Below are 25,947 nucleotides of genomic sequence, written 5' to 3'. Positions count from 1 at the left end.
TTTCAATTATTGGAACTGTTAAGTTTTGAGGGGAAATCACTTTTCGGGAAAACTACTAAGAGCTCAAGACAGCACACAAGTGAAACTAAACAGCCATATAAATGTTACCCGCCAAAAAAAATAAATAAATAAATAAAATTGCTCTACCAAGCCCAGCTTTAGCGGTACAACCTAAGTTTAGAGACCTTTGAGTAATTTTGTTTATTGTGCAGGAATTATTTAATTACTCACTTAAATGTCCATCTTTGGAACTTTTCACCTTCTGCCTTTGATGATGTCATAGATGGCAGAACTGCCTTTGGACATCAAAATGAAAGTTCTGCCTTTTGAGCTCATCTATGACATCATCAAGGGATATATACATAGGACCTGTATTGTGCACAGGTCATTTCTGTTCTGACCCTCCACGGAGCAAAATAGTAGCCGACTGCATTTCAAACGTATTTGAACACTTTCAGCAGAAATGTCTTCAGAAGTTCAAGTAGAGCTTGGAGATGTTCTCCAAAGCAATACCACCTTCTATGAAGTGCTGGATTTCAAAGGAGAAGGCGTCTTTGGAAAGGTTGCAGAGTGCCGGAATTTGATAACAGAAGAATTGGTGGCAGTCAAGATCCACAAAAAGACAGATGATGACAATGTTAGATGGGAAGTAGAGATGTTGGAGAGAATCGCGGTTCTCGACCCAGATCAAAGCAACATCGTGAGGTTCATCGATCATTTCAAATTCATGGACTCCTCATGTCTTGCCTTTGAAATGTTGGACATGAGCCTGTGGGACCTGATGATGAGCCGTCAGCAGCCACTTGACTTACATGAAATTCGTCCAGTGACCCGCCAGCTACTGGTAGCTTATGAAGCTTTGAAGAAAATTGGCATCATGCATGCGGATCTGAAACCCGACAACATCATGCTCGTCAACCACAGACATCAGCCATTTAAGATCAAGTTAATCGATTTTGGTTTGGCACGTCAAACAAGTGAAGTGGAGGTTGGAGCAATAATGCAGGCCGAGTCATACAGAGCTCCAGAGGCTACTCTGGGACTCCCCTTGTCTGAAGCTGTCGACATGTGGGGAGTGGGCTGTGTCATGGCTTTCCTCTACTTTGCAACCAACCTCCTCTCTCAGCAGTGTTCATACCACCGTACAAAAACCATGGTCAACCTGGTAGGTCTGCCAGCAAAACACCACATGAAATTTGGACTATACAGCTGGGTGTATTTTGTCTGTGAGCCCCGCGGAGAATGGAGACTAAGAACACCAGAGGAGTTTGAGGAGATAACCGGGGCAGAGCCAGAAGTTCATGAAGGCTATTTTGATTGTGTCAAGAATCTTAAGGATGCAGTAATGGGATTTCCACAAACAACAGATGGTGTAGAACGCAAAGACAGAAGGACATTTTTTGATCTCCTGAGATGCTGCCTGAATCCAAACCCTGAAAAGCGAATTACTCCCAGGAAAGCCCTTGAACACAGTTTTGTGACAATGGCTCACCTCAGAGATGAGGTGGCAGCCAGCTCATACACAGAGGCTGCCCTTCAGTACATGAGGGTTTCCCCGCTGGAAAAGCCAGACTCCAGTTTTTCTGGGTATGAGGCAGATTCAGAAGATGTGGATATTGACTTGGAGCGTGACAGCGACACCATCAGTAACTTCAGCTGTTGCAGCTGCAGTCACAGCTTTATTTCTGAATGTCCCTCTTCAGGATACGAAGCTGACATTCAGTCTTCGAGCTTCAAGCCATTCAGGAAACAACACGTCCAGTACTGCCATCTCACAAAGCATCACTGTCATCATTTACACAGCAAGACCTTCGGGCAGCCAGCCACCAGTGACCCCCATAAGGAGCACCTGTCTCCCTCAAGCCCCACCAGTGGCATACAGCCAAACCCCCTACCTGGATCCTCAACAGCAACCAGCACTCCACCGGAGAAAGAGCCAAGCTCAAGCAGTCAACCAGTAGCAAGTGACAACAACAACAAAATCTCATCTGTTGACACCAAACTAGCTGATGGTACCAAAGTTTCCGCCCCATCGAACAAAAAAGCTCGCAAGGGGAACGTGTTTCAGAGAATCAACAGGTTCTTCGGCAGAGCAAGGAGAAGAGTTGTCTCTGTCTTCACTCTAAGGAGGAGCCAATCCAACCCACCAACCTAAGCACTATCACCACCGCCGGCACTACCACCACCACCGCCGGCACTACCACCACCACCGCCGCCGGCACTACCACCACCACCACCGGCACTACCACCACCACCACCGGCACTACCACCACCACCTAGCCATAACATTCAGTTGTTCTCAACCTCCACAGCCCTCTTTCACCAAGGCACTTTAAGAGTTGATGCCCTGTTTTTAAACCCATTTTTGTGTTCGACTCCCCAAAGGGGTGCTCGACCATGATTGCTGGTCTGACAATGGCACCCCCCTGTCTCTCTCCCTCCCTCCCCTACGCACTTCCCCCACCTCTCTCTCTCTCTCTCCCACACCTCTCCCCCCATGCCCCCCCCCATGTCTCTTTCTCCCTGTCCTCCCCGCCCCCAACCAGCCAAGGCAGATGGCTGCCTCCACACTGGTTCTGCCAGAGGTTTCTTCCCCTCAAAGGGAGTTTTTCCTCTCCACTGTCGCCAAGTGCTTGCTCTTAGTGTGATCTGTTGGGTTCCTCAGTGTTGGTGAAAGAGGGTTCATTAATCTGTGCTTGATGAGAACTATTGAAATAAAAGCATTAAAATTACTTATTGCTTTCAATCTCTTATTTCATACTGTACTACTTTTTTCTAGTCCTCCTGGTAGAAATATACTTCGTTCTGATCTATGACAAATTATTATATATTCAAGCTGCGGTTTTTACACATTTTACATGCGATTATTCCTCAGCCAATTGAACCTATATTTAGCAAAGTTTTCATTAGAAAAATATAGATTTTTAAAAACTGGAGGTGTGAGAAATGACAGGAAAGCTGAAGTTGTGATGAAATGGTCAACAACAAATTAAAGAAATACTGTACAAAAAAATACAACACTGTACAATATAAAAGTGAGAGTACAAAAGCACAAGCCTTATTATAATCACAACAGACACACCACCCAGGGCTCTGACAGAGGTAGGTCCCGATGTGCCATTAGCATGGAGTTCAACAACAGTTTCACCTTTAAAATGAAACATTCTGGCTTATTTTATCATTTCATTTAGCGTGGACATTGCAAGCAAAACTGCAAACATTCGCTGGACTTTCCACTAATTAACAGAATTCAATACATTATTATTCAATAGATTATTCAATAATGGAAAAAATGTCAGCCCTCCTTGAAATACCAAGACAGAACAAGTACATGAAAGACACTGAATACATTATCATTTTTTACTCCATCAGTATGTAATCTGTTTTTAATTGCTCTATTCCCTAATACTAAGAAGTGCTTTGTATTGGAGTAGAAGAATATTTTGTTAAACAGAAACTTTAACAGCTCCAAATGAAAGTATATATAAAGAAGGATTGTTTGGGATTCTGTAAAAAGTTTCTGGTGAACTAAATCACCAAACTTCAAATTGAGTACATGGCTTCTCGTCACCTTGAGACCTGATCCAGAGCTAGAATCTGCCCAGTCCAAACTGTGTTTTTCAGAATTAGATCAAAAGCTTTTGCTCAGTCTTTGTGATTCAAACAGGCGGGTGATGTGAGAGATCACAAGATACATTCGATTTGCTGAGGCAGCGAAGAGGATGATTCATGGATGATGTTCTTGAAGTGCAAGAACCAACTTCTCCTCAGTTTGTGTCCAAACACATCAAAGTCGTCCCACCTTTCAGGGGCGACTCCACTGTGAATTCATTTGGCCGAATTGAAAGGTCCTTTGCATGAAGGGTGAATCAATGAAGTGCACTGTGAAAACAAGGTGCTTCTCTGGAAACAGCCAGAAGTTGGAGAGCAAACGCAACTTTTAAAGTGAACTGTGACACTAGGAACTATGGAGTCACAGCAGAATGTTGTGGTATCAGCCAACTGTAATCATATTTCATAATATCAGGTGATGTTTTCTGCCTCAAAACCTACATAACAAGTATTGTCTGTGGACAGATGTGGACAGATGATAGGACATATTTACACCGTGCCGCAAAATGCCACTAAATCATCCAGAAGTTGTCTGACAACTCTTAAATTCATCTTTGTTGAGGCAAAGCTAATCCCCTTTATTTCTAACACTACACTAGTTTTGTGAAAAATGATAACAAGCCCATGTCACATAATCAGCGTCTCCTATAAAAACAGAACAAGTTTCATTTAAAGCTGAGAGGCATGGCCTTTTATCAGTTTCCAGCCAGGTGGCATATTGGAATAATGCTGGTTACAGTAGAGTAGTCAAACAACAGCCTAATTAAAAATGAACCATCACTGCCAGTATATCACGGCCAGGATGTTGCTGTCTATAAAAAGGTGTCACTGACCATAAAGCACAGAAAAACACAGACACTTTGGGATTGACAGATCCTGTACGCAAAGATCACTTCATGCATTATTAAGAAAAGACAGCAATGAATAATGACTTTAATGAGATCCCTTGTTGTCTGAGCATTGGTGGTGAAAATAAATCCATTCCTGACAGGTTAATCTTCCAAAGGAAATTTTAGAAAAGGCTTCATCAATGGGATGGTTCAACCCATAAGTCTTTCAGTCTAAATTTACCTAAAGTAAAAGTAATTTTTCTGGCCCTTTTAAAAAGATATTAAATGAAAAGGTTATAATTATTAATCTATTAAGTGTACAACCCTTTAATGTGGCAGCTTGCATAGGTGAGGATTTTAATTACTTTATATAGAGTTGGCTAACTTGCAAATTTGTCTAAGGAGATCAATAATGTTTTATCTTACAGCATTTAAATAAAGCATAAAATGGGCGTACTGAGGTAAAAGTCAAATATCTCTGCAGTTTAGTAAATGTACCTACATCCCTTCCACTACACTTTAACCAAAACCTATTTCTACATTTAAACTGACTAGATGTGATCTTATTTTAAGGTCATTTTAAAGGATCAACAATATCAGACGCAAGCTTAGGAAGGAAAAACTACACAATCAAGTTCACCTCTCCAATTTCAGATTTTGCAAAAGAACAAATTCACAGTGCATGTATAACTTAAGAGCAAACTGCTGCTCCAGCTACCACCACATTATTCATCTAATTGTTTGAAAGGATGAAAGTCACGGTTTGAGGGAAATGAATTAAGCGGTGCTTTTTCAACAAAGTAGGAAAAAAAACATCCCCTGAAGGCCAAACAGGTTGATATTTAATTTAGATGACTAGAGTTCAGATCCTAGTAAGTGTAAACTTGTAAATAGTGCAAATTTGATTTTCATTTGCTCTTCATCATAGAAGTAGAAGAAGAAGTTGAAGGCACAGAATCTTAATGATTTTTGTTTGTTTATCCTCAGGAGAGTTTCAGTATTCTGAGTTAAGCCAATTTAAGATTTAATTAGTCTGTATTATTCACATTTACCTTTTCAACCAAAACAACATGGGCAAGCTAATAAGTATCTACAATTCTGGACAACATCCTTCCACCATATCAGGAGCTGCAGGTCAGTCTGTTTGTAATACCTTTTAGACATAACATCATTTATCTTAATAGTATTAGATATCCCCTGTCCAACTTTTCTGCACATCTTCTTTCAAGTACAGACACAGAATATCTTTTTAAATGTTTAAACTTTGAGTTTTTGACCAACAGACAGACCAACCTAGATTCGCACTGCATTATGAAGGGCTCTGAATTCAGAAATTTAAATCCATTTCTGTCTTTGAACAGTATACACCAGACACTGTTTAATTTTAACAGCAACAAGAGCTACACCATGTGAATATTGGCTTCAGGAGGACGCTGGCCTATTTATAATCATTGTCCCTTATCTGGATGAGATCAGAAATGTGAGACACTTTGCCTTTAACTGACTTTAGTTTAGTTTATATATTATGTAATAGTTTAGGGAACTTTAAAAGATAAGATTCTTATTCCTCATGCAGTAACATTAGGGAAACATCGCATTGATCCCAAATTTATTCACCAGCTAGATTATGATCTCAGATGTATATAGTGAGAGTGAAAGAACTACCATCACTGAAGGTCTGGTCCCTACAGAGCCTGTGGAGAGCTCCTCAAAGTGTATCAAACACTGGCAGCTACTTTCATTTACAGTGTGCAAAGCGTAACTAAAGGAGAACTGGTGTTGTTTTACAGGCAAGGGTTGGTCCAAAAATACTGATTTGATTTACTTTTTTCCCCTAGTTTATAAGTTAAATAATGAATAAAAATATTCACGGCATTCATCAAGTATCCCCACTTTATTCTAAGTGCCTGGACCTTTTGCACACTACAGTTTGTGTACTTACGTTTCATGCAAATAAGGGGCAGCCCCTCCTCCTGCTTGTACAGAAAGAGGTAGTAACCCAAGACTGTCTGGTAACTCCCAAAAATAATAACAACCAAATAAATCCTGAATGTTAGTGGCACAGTTTGGGCTATCGAAAAAAGCATGGATTTTTATGTATGAACTACAAGCAAAAATATATTTTTTTTCTGTTACTGTTTTGCTGCCTCCCCTATACAGATCTATACTCACCCACACAGATGATTCAGTAATTGAACTAAGCATCATTGTTGATTGTGTATTAGAAACGGGTTAGTCTTTCTTTGTAGCTGTAATTAGACAGGCTGGGGATTTCCTGCTGGGAAAAGTTATGATGTCTGTGTTTACGATGACGGTAAAATTGAACACAAAAATTCAATAAAGTATCTATTAGGCAATTCTACCATTGTTACATTGACAACTGTTGGCTTGTATGTGCTGCCATGAAGACACATTGATACACTTTGTGGATGAAGAGTTTGGATTGTTACTGAATAATATGCAAAGATAGATTTTTGTCATACTTTTTAACACCCATTTTAATACCCAACTGTTTCAAAAATTTTCGATTTGTTTAAAAAGTATAAATGGGACTCCCTGTGTTATGTATCTCACATTTGAGCTACACATTTCTCTCAAGGTGAGCTGCACCCTGCTACATGGTAGAGTAATGTGTCCTCTACCTGGGGGGTTGCTACTCTTTTATATTTCAGGACAATACAAAATATTGGTTTAGTGACATCTGATTATGTGTCTACCAGAACAGCAGATACCTGATAAACTAAACAAGCCCTTGATATTCTGCATTTACAGCAGCCTGTGTTGTTTCAGTGCGTAGGTACGTAATTGTTTATTAACCAGCTGCACACCTTAAGACATCAAGTGTGTCACCAAGTTCTTTCACTTTCTGTCTTCTGCAAAGTACAGTAAGTTCCCCTACACTGTAGAGAACAAAAATTACCTGAAAGACAAGAAATGAGAGTGAGACACAGACTGAGAGCATGACAGAGACAGAGACAGAGAGAAGACAAAAAGAAAAGGGAAGTTGAGAGTCTGGAGCAAGAATGCAAATGGGCGGAGTATAGCGTAATAGAAAAACAGGAACAAAGTGATAACATATGTCAAAGTACACCTGCACACCTGTGTTACGCCACTCCTTTCCCAGGGCACATCAGAGATGGTGGAGAAGCAGTGGCACCAAAATGCCCTGAAAGCTTCTACATTTGGCAATTTTGAACTTGAATTTTGTCGTTTGGGAGGATTGTGGAGATTGGGTTCATTTTTTTCCTTTTCTTTTTCTTTGAGTCTTGCATATGAGTGATTGTTTTAGTTTAGAGTTCACAGCATACCAAGAAGGACTGGTGTTTTTTTGTGGCCCACATACCTGTGGAAGATGTGGTCTGTGAATTTCATCCTCCTCCTCCTGCTGCTGCTGTGCTGCGATGGTGAGTACACAGGAGCTAACGGGAATCTTGTTGTGATGTGTAGATGTCGGTTTACGGAAGCTAAACATTTAATGGCAACTGTTCCTACAGAGTAGACCTAATAAATAACACTAAAGCAACACAGCCGATAGTTTTGACAAAGTAATTCCCTCGTTTGTGATGGAGACTCTCAGCATAATGAAAAAAAATTAGTTTTAAATACTAATCAATGGGAAATTCTTTTCTTTCCTGAATGTAGGTGATGTGATATTGACTATATCATTGCATTTTATAAAAATGCTGATTTTTAAGTCAACCTTGTATCTCTAACATTTTCAGTACACATATGAGCTATAATATGTAACACTGTGCTATGCTGTGCGTTAGTAAGCCTCCTGTTCCTTCTTACACTGAAGGACTGTTTCATGCCTACTTTCCCGCATGTCAGCACTGAGAGTACGGAATTATTTCCTTGTATGAAAAATATTACTGGCAATGTTAAGAAAGAAGGCAGCGTTTTAAGTTTCAAACACCAGCAGTAACAAAATCCATCTTGCATAATTTCCCTGTGGCCCTAGATCACTTAGGCTTTATAGCAACTAAATGTAAAAATTATGAAAAATACACTTCATAAAAGAGGACAAGTGCCCAGAACTGGTGCTGGGTTCAATGGTTTTACGGTATGTGGCAAGAACAGAGCTGTGACCTAGATAAGAAGGTGAGTAATAAAAGTAATCAGAGTGCTAAAATCTTCCTTCAACTCATCTTATTGTACAGAATCATTTCCTAAATTGCACTTTTAAAATACCTTTTATTTAAAAAAAAAAAAAAAAACAAAATATAAATAGTGCAATTGTACCTACATCTCAAATTGACAGATCTAGATTTCTGAATAAGGATTAATGAGAACAAGGCCATAGTGTGTGTCATAAAATGATGTCGCTGTTTTTTATTTTTTATTTTTCTTCAGATTCAAACGGAAATGGGAAGGTGTATTTTGTCTCTAAGAACTTCAACAATGTGCTCAACTGGAACCCTGTGAAGCCTGCCACCCCAGGGGAAACGGTCCGCTATAGTGTCCTGCACTGGAAGTAAGTGCCAGAATAACAGAGGAGGGCTTACTGTCCTTATTGTGTAGTGTCCATATCCAAGCACTGTAAAATTTGTGGCCGTGTTAACAAACTTGGGAGGTGGTATAACTCTGTTCGGTTTGCAGCCAGGTTGGGAATTTAATGTATTCAGATACAATGACTCTAACTAAAGCCTAGAACAAACTAGAAGTGACATAATTTATTTTACCATGACCAAACACAGACTTAAAATGATGTAGAGCCCAGTAAAAACTATGAACTTATTATTTTGGGCATAGACCTCCACTTTTATTAAAGAGTTTTAAAACTACATTTCCATTAGCCGCACTGTTGCATTAGGTAACATTTTCTTCCAATACAAAGAACATTTTGAACTGATTGCACATCGACAGTCTGTGCCATAAATCTTCTTAGCGTGCCAAACCGGCGACTGTTTAACAGACTTTGCCCTTCTCTTTTCTGACGTCAAGTCAACAGGAGGAATAAAAAAAGAAAAATCAGTCTGAGCAAGGAAGACAGTACCCAGAGACGAAACTAAGTGTTCACAATTGACTCTTCATAGGATCTGTAAATATAATATACATATAAAATCAATATCTTTCTCCTTTCTATGTTTATTCAATTTAGAAACTGTATCTTGCAGGAAATTAAGTAAAGTGGTCCATCACAGACTTTTCCTTTAGCTCCTTTCTCCTGGTCACACACCTACTTAAAGCCAGTCACTCAAATGTATGTAAAATGTATTTTCTCAAACCTTATATTAGACTGCTCTCTGCTCACTTCATGCGCCTTCATTCACTTTTAACTCTATAGTCCACAAAGTGTTTCAACAAAGTGGAAATGCCATTACATCTCATTACTTGTGACACGGGCTCCCAGACAAATGTCAAGTGCCACCACGATCCTTCTGACTTTTCTCCCAGCGATTGTCACCAGACATTTCTGGAATGCATTCCAGCATGAAAACAGCTGAGGAGGAAGATTAGCTGTGTCAGCTCAACTTTGGTTTCCTTCAAAAAAATAAATAAAAAAAAAAAAGTCTGTAATGTCATATAGTTTTAAGGAAGGCACTGTGTGCTCATATGATGAAGAGGGCAGGTTGACCTTTGTGTCATTTATTTCATTGGAGCCAAATACTGCACAGAAGAGCCTCAGCTACTGGATGACAGCTATCACAGATTCATGTCAAAGTCTTTGGCTCAGAGTTTTTCAAGTCTGGTCTTAAAACAATAGCCAAGCTGCACAGCACTGACACAGGTTTTACTGGCAGTAATTGCACCTCCTGCCCATGCTGACCATTAAAACAACCAATCTTCGTGTCCGTCCCTAAAAGGTGATACATAATCTGAAGATAGTATGATGCTTTAGCAGTTTGAGTTAGTCAAATAAATTTGATTTCTTTCAGTGTCACTATCTCCTCATCTCAACAAGAAACTCTGCACAGGGAAACTCAAACAGGAAATTCTCAACTGAAAATTCTGTATCTTTGGATGTAATCCAAATGATTTGTATCAACTCAAACCAGTCTGAGACACAGCCAGTAGCCTATAACAGGCCTAAGAACTTCCAACATGTTTTGTTTTGTTTTTTTGTGTGTGTGCGTTTGTTTTTTTGAGTCCTTTACCCAAACTAATGAATAAACAGTCAAATGTGTAACGGTGAACCGATCAATCACACTGTGCTAAACTCATTGCAGCGATCTAGACCAGCAATTCAAGATAAAAGAGGGATGTCAGAATATTACCGATCTGTTCTGTGACCTGACAGCAGAAACCCCAGCGGTTCCCGACGTTCACTACATGGCTCAGGTTCTCGTTAACGGTGACCTCGTTGGCGAGACTCCCACGAGGTTTAAACCTATAGCAGACAGTAAGAACCTCCTTGTTCATTCAGACATTTCTTTGTTTCCTCTAAGTCCTCCAGATTCTGCTGCAGCATTTATTTCATTCATCTTTCTTTGTCTCCGTAGCTACTCTTGGTGAACCCATTTTGTCCTATGGCACAACCACTTCAGTCCTGTATGTTAATGTCACCCTGCCCATGGGGCCGAATGGAGAATCCATTGCAGACATCATCAGCAAGAGCAAAAATGGGCCCACAAAGGCTACCATTATTTATATCTTAAACATCACGGAACCAAAATGGGCAGCAACGGTGAGTTGGTATGCACTGCATAAAACTGTACCTGATAAAGTGGTCACAATGTTTATGTAAGATCAGGCCCCCTATTTGGGGTTAGAAGTTGGCAAAAATTGGGACTTAAGTTTATAATGGTTAAAAAAGAAATATCACATATGGCATATATATATATATATATGTGTGTGTGTGTGTAATCGGCTTTGTTTGGTTTGTTCTTATTGAGCTGAAATAAGTTTTCCTCTTTATTTTATCTGTAAGACCTTCAATGGACTGAAATAATCGGTTAAAATCCTTCTAACCCATTGTGTGGCCAGGTCAGAACCAACAGAAACGGCACATTCATCATTCAGTTGAAGCAAAAGCAAACTAAGTACTGCGGCCATGTGCTATACAAACCATCTACTGAATGGGGGCGCAATGAGAGTGAGAAGGCCCCCCTCTGCATCACATTGCAAGGTGAGAACAGCTCTTATATACAAGGTATAAATCATCTCATTAATATTACATAGTAAAATATTCATATATATTTCAGGCAGGTGGCAGTGCAGGTGTTCATAAACATGTTTTCTCACATTTTGCTCATGTTAAGCTCTCTCTATACTGTGACAATAATTACCGGCAAAAGATTTAATGAGGTTAACTGTATGTTGTAAGTCGTTAGTGGTTTGGGATCTTAGTACCAATGTGCTGTTTTGGAAGAAATCAAGAGTTATTTGTCTTATTTGTAAATTGTAGATAAGATCCTTTTTAGATGTCCCCACCTGTACCAAGACTCACTTTCACTTAATGTCCATTTTTTACTACTAAAAAGAGTCTAATAAAATAAAATTAGACTGACCACAATCACCATATTGTGTACATAGATGAAACTCTGTTGCTGCCATACTGATATGGCAGTACTTCCCAGAAGTATATGTACTGCTGCACCCAGAAATACTGTGTATTTAGCAATCACGCGTCACAGGTATGACCCAAGGGCGCTCCTTGAAAACATGCAGCATCTTGTTTGTCAAAATGGGAAGTTCTTAGACACACATGAACTGCAGAAGCACATGAAGTAATTTGATTTTACAGCTCTTACAGGTTTTTCCCAGATAACTGAATGACACATGCTTTTTCCCCCTCAGATGATCATCGAATTCTGGTCTCTTGTCTTGTCGCAAGTGCTGTTCTTCTAGCAGTGCTAGTCACGACAGCAGTTGTGTGGTTGTGCACTTATGTGAAGGGTGGAACGCATATTAACATGCCAAAGTCATTGGTAAGCCCATTCTTTCTTCAGTTTCCGTATGTGTGTCCTGGTTACAAGGATATGTTGACTGACTGGAAAATCAAGCCCTTTGGCACAAGATCGACTGTATACATGTTCTGTATGGTTACGGGAAATAGCACGGGGACAATGATTGAACACTCTGATACAATACGGATGTGTTTTAGTAAACTAAAGGTGTGTCCCATGTTGCATGGCATATTTCAGTGTTTTGTCTTTAATCATGCAGCACAGTTTGCATAGTTTCATATTCTGTACTGTTCTAATCAAAAAGCTCTTGTCGAGCACATATTTAATTTTTGCTTTTTTAAAACAGACAAGGACTTCTGGCCCTCTGGATGTTATACTGCAGCAGTCCTTCAGTCTAACAATCATTTCCAAACCCAAGTTAGGCAATGCTCCATGTGACAAAACGGTCTATACAACAATCCAGAAGATGCCAAAGAAGACTTCTATTAGACCTGGAGGTTATGCCCCTCAGGACATCCCCTGCCCAGACTGGCAGGGCAGCGCTTTCTCCTCTTTGGACACAGATCCACACGATGCAACTTCAAGTTTCCAGGACACGAGTGCCCAGTCCTCTGAAGCCTACACGGCAGTGGCCGTCCATGCCCCTAATGAAGTGAGGGAAGTGGCTATCCATGAAGACAGTGGAAACTGTGCCCCAATATTTCCTTGCAGGAAAGAACCCTGGAATAAAAGCAGACCTGGTCCAAACCTGACCCTGCCTGATCCAGATGCTTGTGAGAGTGACACAACCAGCCCACTGGTGTTACACACGGTGCGTGGCTCAAATGGACAGCTCATGTTTTCTTCATTTACTTTTCAGTTAGAGAAGAGCACAAATGACTCACCGTCACCTTTTATCCTGGAGAGAAAACCTCTTTTGTCAGACCTCACAGACTACACAAAGGAGGAACCAACCTTAGCATCCGTGCAGAGCTTCGACAGTTCAGCAGGGTCCGACTCTGGGTGTGACGATAACACGCCCGGAAACACACCAACACAGGCACACTGCAGCACACATTATCTCCCCTCACAACTAATTGTTTCTGACTTTCACCAGCAATGCCAGAACACGCCATCTACTGATGCCATGTTTGTATCAGGTTACAAGCAAAACTGGATGCCCACCTAATTCTCCTTGTAGATGCATCCAAAATACAAACTATCCTTCTACCATAATGGACTTGTCCCAAAAAACAAGAAGGAAAGTGAGCGAGATGGAAGGGAAAGAGGACCTTAAAAACATCTTTAATTTGGGTCGACAAATATCAGAGATAGTTCCACTGGAGTACTCTTTTTGAACGAGGATTAAAGGCAGATGATGGGATAAGTGCTCTGAAGGAATAGCTTTCCTCTGACTGGCAACATGAAGAAAGAAACTTTTACTTAAAGACAATGAAGGTAAAGGTGAAGACAAAATGTGAATTAAGTCATAACCAACAACCTCCTGTGGACCATTAAATACATTTCATTGTTTGTTTTATTTATTTATTAATCCACAATTGTAAAATGATAAAATGTAAGGTGTGTGATTATGTTTGAAGAAATCCGGGAATATGCATACTTTTAGTCCATGTTTACTTTACTAAGCTATTGTTTCATAAATTGATCACCTTCAATTTTAGACGCATGCTCCCAGAGCGTTCGCTGAAATCTTCATGTGGCTGTGGTGTAAACCGGTATAAAGTTCAATCAATCCACAATGTTAACAAAACAATCACACTTTTTAGATTACTGCGAGAGTTTCAACCACTATTCAGACAGCTAAAATATGATTTTCTTGCATAATGAGGGCAAAAAGCAAAAAAGTTACAGTGACATAACATGTCATCCATCGTGTTTGCAGAGCAGAGCAAGCGATATGAAACGCAGCTGAAATCATTGTGTTACTTTTAAATGCAGTCTGACCCTCTATCCTTGAAAATATGTTCATGTCATTGTAAACTGATTTCGCTTTTAACTTGTGGACAATTTTTATGGCACCAAATTATAACTAAGTTGTTTGAAGGCACTTTACAAATAGAGAAGGTCGAGACCCAACAAATCCCTCCATGAGCAAGCACTCTGTGACAGTGGCAAAGAAAAACGGTCTTTATGAGGCAGAAACTTCAGACAGAACCGAACTGAGGGTGGTTAGGGTGAGGGGTTTAAGAGCACAATATTGGTTTTTGTCCAAGGTAAACTGAAAATTGAGGACGTTTTCTACAATAAACCCATCCACAATCTTTCCATCACTTTGGAATGCAAGATTGAAAATTATTGGAGAATTTTATCAACATATTTGTGGCTTGTTAAATATGCAAATCAATATTTCAATTCATAGAAATCATAAGCCGTTATTAATTTTATTTGTTATTTGCTCTTAAAAATGTGTTTTCTACAAATGTTATTTCAAGGAGACCGGGTTACAGAAATAAGTTTTGAAAATTTGCTTTTGTTTGCATAATGGGGAACTTTTGGTTGGACCACAACAGTAGGACAGCAGCCATAAAAAGAGATGTGTGACTGACTGAGTGGAGAAATGATCTCATTCGTCAGCCTGCCTAGTTTTGGTGGTTACCCATTTCCCATCATGTATGGTGGCTTCAGTGAGGATTTCAGTGGTGCAGAGCAGCAGCTTGGAAATGGCTTGGCAGTGATTGCTGGTTGGCATGTGGTATCATCTACATGTTTCAGTTACTATTTCAAACTTTTTGGGCTGTGTTGGAATACATATGACAACCAGACGACACTCATCAGACTGCAAACAGCTGTTGATACAGTCCAGCCATATTAAACATTGTGACCCAGAAAGAAACAAGGATACAGCTGGGTTAAAGGAAGAGGCCTCTTTTGTTGTCCATAGGAAAAGAAATTTTCAAACTCTTCACACATGTCAACATGTCTTTTGCCAGCTATCACTATGGCAACACACTAACGCAGCTTATTAAGCACCGTAAATACACAAACACAGCCTGGTCATTTTTAAATTACAATGTGGACAATCTCTCTAACAGATTAGTTATGGAAACAAATCTGATTGCCTTTACTGGACAAAGCATCAGACAGAGTTCTACGTCTGCTATCACATTTTGAGCAGTGACTGAATTCCGTAATAAGTATGAATATTTTCTTATTTTTACACTCCAATGTGTGTCAGTATTATTAGTGGTGTGAGGAATGTACGACAGGATTGCGTCTGTATAAAATGGCAATGTAAATTTTTTTTTTTTTTCTTATTCATGCTCAAGTTCAGGAACTGATTCTGCTCCACTCATTGTTTGCTGTTCTTTCAGAGTAAGAAAATACAGCGTGTAAATGTATATTAGAAGGTGGGGACATGATGTAATCAAAGCCACACTGATAAGAACTAGGCCTTAAATAGCCTGAACACAATCTCTTATACACAGCTGTAAAGTAATAATGTCAGGAGTGTTGAAACAGTGACAGGACTCACATAGGAACACTTTGTACAGCTCTTTGTGAGTCCGTTTGGAAGAACAATGTGTCTGCTGATTGAATGAAAATGAAAGTATGCAACAGTGTAATTTTCATTTTGTTCTGTATTAAAAACTGTGACTTTTTACATCACTAAATGTTCATGTATGTTCATACTGAAAGGGTTGTGTTCAGGGTTCCACCTGAACTCATTGTTGTATTTTAATGTAACCTGATATCTTTGCTATTACTAAAGAATTTAGTAGTTCAGTGACATTTAATACATACAGCAATGACAAACATAAATACTATTCTGTGTATTTCCTGGCCAACTAAAATATTCTGTGCTACTAAAATTGTTCAGTCTTCAGTTGAGATGCCTAAAATGAGAGAATAATAAACTTGAATCTGCAGTCATCCTTGTGACATACTGTAAACATTTACTGTCTTGGACAATAAAAAGGTGAGGTGGATTGCACAAGGAAGCCAAAGTACAACCCAGAAGCCAGTTTCAATGTTGTGTGTGTTTCCAGTCAAGGGACAAAACCATGAAGAGCTTTGGATGTGCAATTTTGCCTTTTCACCTTTAACCATTTAGCAGCCAAATTGGAGAAGCGAAATTTCCATTTCAATTTCTTGGCAGTTTTAATGTGAATGGACACATGTTTAAAGAAACTAAAACACATTTTATAGTGCTTTTGTGTGAGCTTTTGAGCACCTTTAGTTGCTCTTTTCGATTAATACTATTTCTAGGGAAATTGACTCGATCACAAATGGAGTTTGAAATTCTGAGAAGCTTCCTATAATTTTGAGTCCAAACTCAAAAGTCAGACGGTGCTAAATGAGGATGTGATCCTCCCGATTCACAATTCAACATAGAGAGATGAGTAGAGTAACTGTCAGCATTCGTGCAATGTTTTCCAAGGGATAATATAAGCCTCAGGTGGATTCCTGCTTTAAAACCCATTGTGTGATAGGTTATGTTACTGCTATCAGATACCCCAATGGAGCATTTTACAGTAACAGCCTATCCCTTAGAGGACTAACAGGAGAAAAGTCATAAATATACTTCTTAAGCCAATACATCCAAAATATAAACAAGGGACTTTCAAGGGACGCATCACATTTAAGCTCAGGTTGCCAAAAAACACAAGCAGTTTATCCAGTTTATTGTCTTTACACATGTATAACACAGGGACAAAAAAAGCATGAAGGTAATAATTATTACTGTCCAAGCAGACAGAGCTACGTGGTGTAGAGGGCAACTCAGGAGGAATGCTTAGATTGTAGATAGAATGTTTAGAACTCTAAATTATTTACAGAACCAGCAACATTTTTATATATTTTTTTGCAAAATGTTATAGTGGATGTTGTAGGAGACCTATTTTCTGTGCTTACAAGCTTAAACACGTATAATAATGCTGCGTGTTATATTTCACAGCCCTCAGGCTTTCTGTGAGCCTATTATTAGTCCAAGAATGTCAATAAATGTTATGTTTCTGTTCTGGGTCAAATACATCCTAAACATGTGTGTCGACTGCTGATACAAGAGTAGAGAGAAAAATAAACATTGTAAAGGATGATTTAACATGAGTGGAGAGAGGTGGAACTGGCAACTCACCAGTAAAGTTTACTGCTGCAACTCATAGGGAAAAGAATACCAACAATGACAGGAATATTTGAAATACCTCCGGTGAGTGGGAGCTTGGAATTGCAAAGGAATTGTCGCAAATTTTGTTGTTTTTGTTGTTGTTGGTTTTTTCAATCAACCAAGAGATTCAGGTTGTAAAGTAGTAAAGAGGAGTAAACAAAGGAAACAACAATCATTCTGAGAGCTCACTGCAGGGAGTAGGAGCCAGTTTTTTTGTTGTTAGAGGGGTTTCCACTCTCTGGCATGTTACGAAAGGCAGAACATGGCACAGTGCATGTTATTTTGGTTTTCATTGTGCTCTTCCCCTCTATCTTCCAATCGGACTCCCCTTTGGACAGGTATTATAAAAACAAAACAAAAAAAAAACTGCTGTTACTTGGCTGGCAGCACTGACAGGTCCTTTTCTTTTCCCTCTGCCAGACGGTTGTCTTTCTCATCTCGTCACTCCCCATGTCCTGAGAAAGAAGATAAAATGGGAGATTGCATGGCAAACTCTCAAGTGCTACGGGCGTGATGGAGCTTGGATTGGTGGTTATGGGAACACAACGCTTCAGCACAAATAGAATTTCAATCAAAGCTGAGGGGTGTGTGCCTGCTGCGGATCGATGAATATATTGATGGACTGAGAGTCTTGGCCACTTAAGTAATTTATAGTACTGAGAGCAACAGGGAGGCAACCAGCTTTGACCCTTGTGTGGAGAAATGCTCATTTCAATCACTGCCTGAAAAATTTAAAGACTGCCTCTTCCATTCAGATTCAAAACAAGAGCACTCTACATTGTGTCTTTGAAACATACGCCCTTGACCCCACCACATACCATACTACCATACTAAGTATTGGATGAGATTCACATTTGAGGTTTAAACTACAAAGTAGACTTTCAGAAGGCTATTTCAGGATATAGGAACTTATGATTTCCTCATTTGTTATACTCAATCCAATATATAAAGCAAAGAGTCAGCATGGAGAGACACTCACACAGAAATTAAAAATATCCTTTGAAACCAACGCAAGAAACGTCTGAAGACACTGAGTGAAGGCAGCACGGTTTAATTATGAGTCTCGTAGTCACAAAACTATCAATAAACGTTTACCTCATTTTGCTCACAGTCATCTTTTATTCTAAACGAATCTTTAATGAGGTGAGGGTGTACAGCGTTAACGGACTGGAATAAAACCTAGGTATGATTGACTACTGCACTTAGATTTCTTTTGATATGCAACCATGTAATGACTTTAAAACCTTCTCATTCAGATAATGAAAATGAAATTTGCGACTATTGTAAACATGAGGGCTTGATTTAGAGCAGTGGTTCTCCCACTTTAACCCTAACCCACTTTAAACAATGGAAATTTTCAGGCCCCACTTGACACTGTCGCCCCAACAAAAATCTTGACAAATTACATTTCATTTTATAAAACATCAACACGAAGTTCGAAAAGAAAATAAGAGTGCAGTTGTGCCATCATACCCAATATCTTGAATCAAAAACAAAAAGTGCAACAGTCAAATAATGAAATACTGTTCCATTTGCAATCTGTGCAAAAAACAAAAACAGGAGAAATTTCCCTGTATAAGTGGCAGCAATGTGCCTGTTTTGCACCGGACATCCTCTCAAAGCGGGGTTGCAGGCATGAAACTGCCACTCTCAAGTCATGCTCAATGTTGAGCTGAGATCTGTATTTAATTTTCAAGCAACAGTCTGTCTTGTGTGTGTGTGATGGTGCTGGCTCTTTTGTGGTCTGCGTCATAAATTCATCAATGTTGCTCACAGCTACCTGCTACCTTGGTGTCCCGCTGCAAGTATTAGCTCGCTACAATCATCATCCCAATGTCAATCATTGTTTTCGCACTTTAGTCCAAGGTTACATTTTTCTCCCAGTCTCCTAATTCTCAATCATTTTAGCCCTTACTTATTACTTTTTTGTGTGTGGGTGTTTTGTTTAGATTGATCTTTATTGTCAATAAAGAAAAGCATTTACAATAAGATAGGCATGAAATTGAAAATTTCCTCGTTTGTCACGCCCCACCTGTCATGTCTCCGTCCCCCACCGGTGGGTTGCACCCCACACTTTGAGAAGCACTGATTTAGGAGAAGTTAAAGGCAACGTGATCATAAAGGTTAAGAACACTCACTTGTTAATGAAAGAGTGACGGAAGATACAAAAAGAAAAAAATTCAAACAGAATGAGCCTACAATTATTGTGAAGCACCTGCAATAAATTTCCTCCTAGAAAGGAACTATAACAAACAAATAACTTGAAAATGGGATCAAATTGCCATTTTGAGTAACTTTATTCATTCAATCATTCAGCTAGCCTTGATTATGTACCAGAAAAGTTTTTCCCAAGATCATTTTGGTGAACCAATGGGGAAATATTGACTATTAGAGTGTAACCTTATCGATATCATGCGGCATTTCATGTTTCAACTTCATCTCAGTCAGTGACAGGCATTAATGTTTATTGAGCTAGTCCCTCTGCTGCAGTCCAGCCAAAAGTATCTAAGAGTCTAATTATTTCAGCAAAAGGATTGATAACTTGCATAGCTTTATCAATAAGCCATTTCCATGGGGCTGTTTTTGATAAATATAGCTAGGGTATCGAATCAATTTTATTTATAAGGCCACAAATTTTAACTTTACATCAGAGGGCTTTATAATAGTACAGCAGATCAGCCACCAGATGGCTACTACCTGTGGAGGAACATAATGTCCCCTTTATTAATGTCATCTCCTAAGAACTAATTTGTCAACTCTTTCTCCAACCGACAGAAACAGGCATGATTTAGCACATATCCGAGTCTCTTCAACAAATCAGAAATATGGGCATCTGTTCGGAAAGAGGGTAACAGGCTGCGATGGAATAAAAGCTGCATTCATCTTAATTTTAATTTCAAATAAACAAATGTAAATTTAGCATTACGTACAAGTTTCTGCTTTGCCACCTAAGTATTACGCCAAACAAAGTGAGAGATGGAAGAGAAAGGATATATTTGCCTCAGATGTTAGGAAATTTGAAGTTTTCTTCCACATTGACTTGGTGTAAGTGAATCACAATAAGTAGCCCTTTCCCTGGTTTCTCCATTGAAAAGGGACTTCTCACCTAGGCCAAATTATTTGATGCATTGGAGTCTACATGTAATTGGATGCAATCACATCACCCCCACCCCTTTCCTCACTTGCATTCTAATGAGGTCTTAATGGGTCCTTGATTAGAAAGAGGCACGAAAACAGCTGTCAAGGCTGGCCAGGAAATAATGGATCATTGCAAAGACTTTGGTGTCCATTAAGGTCTATTCTGGTCCCAATCACGGGCAAAGATGGAAAGAAAGTTTTGTAATATTTAGTTTCTATCAAGACAACTGTACAGAGCAATCATCACTTCAGTCTTGAAATTGACAAACGGCTGATGAGTGTCCCATCTGATAAGGCCAATATTGGGTAGACAGGTTCTACACCTTTTTTCTCAGCTAAAAATGTTATACACTGCTGCTATTTGTTCAAAGATACAATACATAAGGAAGGTGACTAGAGAGAGACTACAATGATAGATAATGTGTTTAACAGTAATGAGAAAACAATGTGCTGTTATTGCTTGTCAAAAGACAATGTGTTTACAGTGATAAAATTACTACTGGTTTACCGTCATATATTGGCCTCTGGCTTATTTCACATTTACTGTAAACAGGAATTGAAAAGGGAAAAAAAACAAAGACAAGCCATCGCATGTACTTTAGACAACTATACATGTGATGATTTTCAGTGTTTTGAGATCACTGAAGTTGTTCCTACTAAACTGAGAAGATTGGTTGCAAACAGATAAACAGTTCAAGGTTATACAAATGTAATTTAGCAGTTATATTAAAACCAGCTATCATTTGGCTAACATGCTTACTTCATAAATAATACATTTTGATCTATACTTGATCTATAACAAGTCTGAGTCTCCACTGTGCATCTGTGAAGGACAGATAAAATGCAAGAACATCCAATGCAGAGTAAGTGTTTGTGCTGCAATTCATAATTTATGCAAGTAAAAGCACAGAGCAACCATGAATTGTGAATTTGCATTAATCATTAATAAAACACGATAAGTCATTCTGGGTGCGCTGCAAATATTTATTCCTTCTTGGCTTGCCATACATGTTGCACCTGGTACAAGTACAAACTCAAAACATATTTCCTGCTTCAGGTGCTCTGGGAGATTGATTGGCATATGTGTTTTAAATAAGTCTAAAAAAGACTAAAATGGAAATGGAAGAAGGGCCACTGGCTGGAGCGCAGCAGTTCTTCAGAAACTTTAGAATAAAAGTGTTAAAAACATCATATTGTGTCAGAGCACCATTTTCCCCATTTGAAAGGAAAGCACTGAATGAGATGATGTTTCTAGGGGACTAGCAAACTAAGGAGTCTTCCTAATAAAGAGGCTCTAATAAAGGTCTTCTTCAGCTGTTTTGTCCTGATGGTTATTCTTAGTCAGGCAGTCACTGCTGGTGTATGATGAGAAGAGAAGTCCTGGCAACGTTAGCTTGTATTGTGTGCTGATATTCCAGAGGCAGGTGTGGCCACTAAAGGCTTAAAAATAACCACCCATCCTTCCATACAATGCTGTGGCCTTGAATGATGCCTTCTTTCCTCACAGCCCCTGTGCACTTTTAGTCCCTGCCAATCAGCAATACCACACACAAACACACAGATAAAAATCATGCAACCATGACAACAGTTATACAGTTGATTAAAATAAAATGTGGGCTTTCATATACATCTTTCAGCACACACAAACAACACTCATATGGCCAGAACCAGAGTGACACTTCCTTCCTGTTTTTTTTTTTTTTTTTTTTTTACAGTGAGAGTAAGACTAAACTTTTCAGGGCGACTGAATAGATTTCCCCCAAAACACACAGATCTAATGAACTCTGGCAGCCAAAGTGATCTGTTTAATGAGACAGAGAAGAGTTCAACTTTCAGGATCGAATCAGAGACCACTGGAAGAGGAGATGGGAGACAAGACCAAGAAAATATAACGAAATATTGTTCCAGTCAAATCACCAACTAGTAAAAACAACATTAATCTGAGTTTGAGTGAAAGTACAGTCATCAAGCAGCTAGGTCAAGTACTGCAGAGGATATAAAAAGAGCAGCAATATGTGTGGATTATATACAGAGTGGAGATGGATGGATTTGAGGGAATGCTTAAGTCAGCATGAAAACATGCTCAGTGACAATGCCAGCATGCCACGCTATGTTTACCTTGTTCCCTGTCTGAGCGCAATTATGAAGGACAATCAGACGTTCCATTGAATAGCTGTGCAGACGTTTCCCCTAAATATGCATTTTAACATTACAGTGGCAGAAGATGAATCACCACAATGAGACAGATTCAACCATAATTTGAGAGATTTCACTTCAATTGTGCCTCAATACAACATCACTATACAAATTATATAACACTACTTTCATGTCTAAGAACATTCGGTACAGATTATGTTGCACTGAGGAGTCTGAAATTTTATAGAAAGGTAGGAAGGCAGAGGGCAAAGTAGGAGAAAAAAGAGAAAGATATATATATATATATATGGAAAAAGAATAAAAGACGAGGTCTCAGGTTTTGCCTCTAGCATTATTAAACTCTTGTGTTTTAGGAAAGAGTCGAGGGTTAGATTTTTAATGAGGGGGAAGCCGATGGTTTGGGTCTCACCCTCAGAATATCGTCTACCTCTATTGAACAGCTGAATGTGCTTCTATTTGTTCCTATTCTGATACCCTATGCTTCCTATTCTCCATGTTTCCCTCTCTCCCTTCAGCCCTCTGTCGCCTTCTATCTTCCCAGTTGTCATTTCTCTGCCTTAAATTTTTTAAAACTTGTAGCCAGGTGGGATCATGCTGAGGGCTGACATAAATATATATTTCTTATAGTGACAGATATTGAGCAGACATCTGTAGTTCCAGCGCAGCCAGTTTTTCCTCCAGCTGTTTCTTTCCACTGCACAGGCCACTTACTCCACCCTCTCTCACTACACAGGGAGTTATTGTGTTATCTCACAGCTTTTCCGTGGAGCTGTCTGTAAATCGATCGGGTTGATGGCAATGATCCATGTCGGTGCATGTGTGTGGCATTTGTGTGTCCATGTGGTGTTCAGTTCAGACTGTGTGCGTACAAGGGAGGTGTCATTGGTCTATATTTACCAACTTAAGAATGAGAAGGCAGTGTTCTCCACATACTTGGCAATGAAGGACACTTTGTGTTCAGGGTGACCCTCATGGCTTCATTAACACAGAGAGTGAGGTAGACGCAGGCAGAAAGGCAGGCAGACAGGTAATACAGAGAGGTGAGAGCAACATCCTCAAAGAGAGAGACTGGCAGGCAAGCAGAGAAGGAAGTGGGATATTTTCACCCTGCAGATCTTTGACCCACAGGACTTCAGTTGTTTCTTTAAAGAAAAGCGTGAGTGGGATTTCCTTTTACTAAATCTTCATGTAGATCTAATCAAATCGTATATGTTTTTCTTCCATTAGAGGTTAGTGAGCAATTAAAGAACAAGATGAACTTCAATGAAATACAACCCACAACATTAAGCCTGGATAAAACACATTTTCCCATTACAAATTATCTGCATAATACTGTTGATTATTATTCATTTATTTCTATAAATTGCCATTTGTCTTTGTGCTGTCAGGGATGTTTTAACTTCTTAATGGTCTCTGTCTTTTGACGGCCTTAGCAGATGTAGCTTTTAATTATCCTTTGGGGATGGCATTAACCAAGCCCATATAAAAGCTTACACAGTGGTTTCCCCTTTAATGGGTAGAAGAGCAAATAATTTTTCCTTTCTCCTATTGATTAAAAAAAAAGAAAAATCAGAACCACGAGACTATGCTCTCATTTGACTCCAGAGACTGAAAGCTGAACTATGTGTAGAAAAGAGCAGCTTTCCTTCTGCTCTCCTCCCTGCAGGGGTCCACTATCTGCCCTACCCATGGAGACCAGATCAATTTTAATGTGCCAGTTTTTCGACCTCCCATTAACAGTGCTCACACAGCCTCACGCCATGCACAACAGTGAGCTACAAAAAAGCAAGAGAGGAACCAGCAGGGCCACTAGCCTGTTAGCCTGGAAAGCTAACTCTGTTTTCTTCATTTTTTCTAGTACAATCTAATTAGAGGGATAAGGAGACAAAACACATTAAACTTGTTTGCGGTGCTAACACAGGTGGTTGCCATTGGGAGTGGGTGAATGAACTCATCACTCAGGTGCGACCTGATTCTGTTTGTTGGGTGCATTCTGCATTCACTTCCCTTCAGCAGCCACATGATTAATGATGGGCAGGGTGCGGGCAGCAGCATGGCGCACCTCGACTGATGAATTATTAGTACCTCAGTGGCCCACAAAGGGGTGATTCATTTAACATGGGAATGAAATACATCAGCACTGAAACTCAAACTGGAAAAAACCAAAAGGCATGACAAACACAAGGTAGTTCATATGAATTGAGGTATTGAATGTCAAAATGGGAGACAGACTAAATGTGACCATAAAAGACTAACAGATAGCTACATAATTAAAGAGATTCCACAAAGACTGAATTTTCTTCTATAAAACACCTGGAGGTTACATTATGGATCAACTTAACACTTAGGTTGGATGTGTTTGGCCCTTCTTTACAAATGAAAATCAGGAGACTGACAAATTCCTGTTTTGTTTTGTTTTGTTTTTTTCAGGACATAATGGCAGCTGATTTGATATGACAACATAATGATATTCATGGTGTCCTCTGGCATCTCAGTTGCTACTTAGATATCAGAAAATGGATTGACCCTTTGGAGAACACTAATTTACAATAGAGCTAAATTGTGCCGTTAAAATCTTGCACACTTTGCACACCTCTTAGCTTATGATTTTACAAATCTGCACTCTGACCACGTGGAACAATTATTGCTTCACCTTCTCAACAAAGGAAGTAAAAATGGAGCTCTAAGGTCTCTGCTGGATACAAAGCACAAAATAAATAGCCATGTCTCTTGCCAAGGCTTAAGTGTCTTCAGTGTAAAGGGCCATTAATTTGGCAACCCAGCTGCACTCAAATGAAACATACAGCTTTCAGTTGCTCTGTGCCTGCTGACTGCTTACAAAGATAATGTCGTTATGCTTCTGGCCAAGGCTACAGGGCTGCGAGTGTCTGACTGACTTTCACTGACTGTGTATCACATTGCCTCCCACATACAGTGTCTCCACTCCTAGCATCCTCTCCTTCCACAGGTGCCAAGCAGGGGTTACTATGGAAACCAGGACAGTGATGCAGCGAGAGCAGGAAGAGCAGTCGTCACAGATGTCTCACAGCATGCAACTGTCCTCGCAGATCAAGAAGAGGACCTTCACTTCCAGGTGCCAGCACGACTAGTGAGATAACGCAGCACATAGTAGGACACAGTTTGACAGCAATACCCTTTTTTGTTTATGATTATTCAAGGAATGAGGCGGTTTTATCATCATACAAGAGAAAAAACTAAATCAACAATAATATACTATAATTAATATGTAAAATCT

At 39.5% G+C, this 25,947-nt stretch overlaps 3 protein-coding genes across 6 annotated transcripts in view; all 3 read left to right on the top strand.

Annotated features, from left to right (window-relative positions):
• The first annotated feature begins 463 nt into the window (after nucleotides 1–463).
• Nucleotides 464–2,155, top strand: LOC115044670 (homeodomain-interacting protein kinase 1-like). The gene has a single exon (XM_029503822.1). The coding sequence runs from the start codon at nucleotides 464–466 to the stop codon at nucleotides 2,153–2,155; it is 1,692 nt and encodes a 563-aa protein (XP_029359682.1).
• A 5,384-nt stretch (nucleotides 2,156–7,539) lies between these two features.
• LOC115045612 (uncharacterized) lies at nucleotides 7,540–16,188 on the top strand. 2 transcript variants are annotated; one of them, XM_029505393.1, is made up of 7 exons: nucleotides 7,540–7,846; nucleotides 8,796–8,916; nucleotides 10,613–10,785; nucleotides 10,886–11,070; nucleotides 11,370–11,511; nucleotides 12,183–12,313; nucleotides 12,639–16,188. In XM_029505393.1, exons 1-7 carry the CDS (start codon nucleotides 7,795–7,797, stop codon nucleotides 13,458–13,460), a joined length of 1,626 nt encoding a protein of 541 aa, XP_029361253.1. In that variant the 5' UTR covers nucleotides 7,540–7,794; the 3' UTR covers nucleotides 13,461–16,188. The 2 variants fall into 2 exon arrangements, with proteins under 2 accessions (XP_029361253.1, XP_029361254.1); XM_029505394.1 differs by having other exon boundaries at nucleotides 7,830–7,846; nucleotides 10,684–10,785.
• Nucleotides 16,189–23,689: 7,501 nt separating this feature from the next.
• Nucleotides 23,690–25,947, top strand: part of myom3 (myomesin 3) — a 50,813-nt gene continuing 48,555 nt past the window's right edge. For 2 of the 3 annotated variants that reach the window (XM_029504289.1, XM_029504287.1), the window contains exons 1-2: nucleotides 23,690–23,847; nucleotides 25,660–25,800. In XM_029504289.1, the coding sequence (XP_029360149.1) occupies nucleotides 25,679–25,800 (122 nt within the window). In that variant the 5' untranslated portion in view covers nucleotides 23,690–23,847; nucleotides 25,660–25,678. The remainder of the gene's footprint in view (nucleotides 23,848–25,659; nucleotides 25,801–25,947) is intronic. The other variant, XM_029504288.1, reaches the window with a different exon arrangement.

The sequence above is a fragment of the Echeneis naucrates genome, chromosome 6 (assembly GCF_900963305.1).
Source record: "Echeneis naucrates chromosome 6, fEcheNa1.1, whole genome shotgun sequence".
In the NCBI taxonomy this organism is placed as follows: Eukaryota; Metazoa; Chordata; class Actinopteri; order Carangiformes; family Echeneidae; genus Echeneis; species Echeneis naucrates.
The sequence above is the reverse complement of the archived record's forward strand: the minus strand, read 5'-3'. Positions and strand labels throughout refer to the sequence as shown.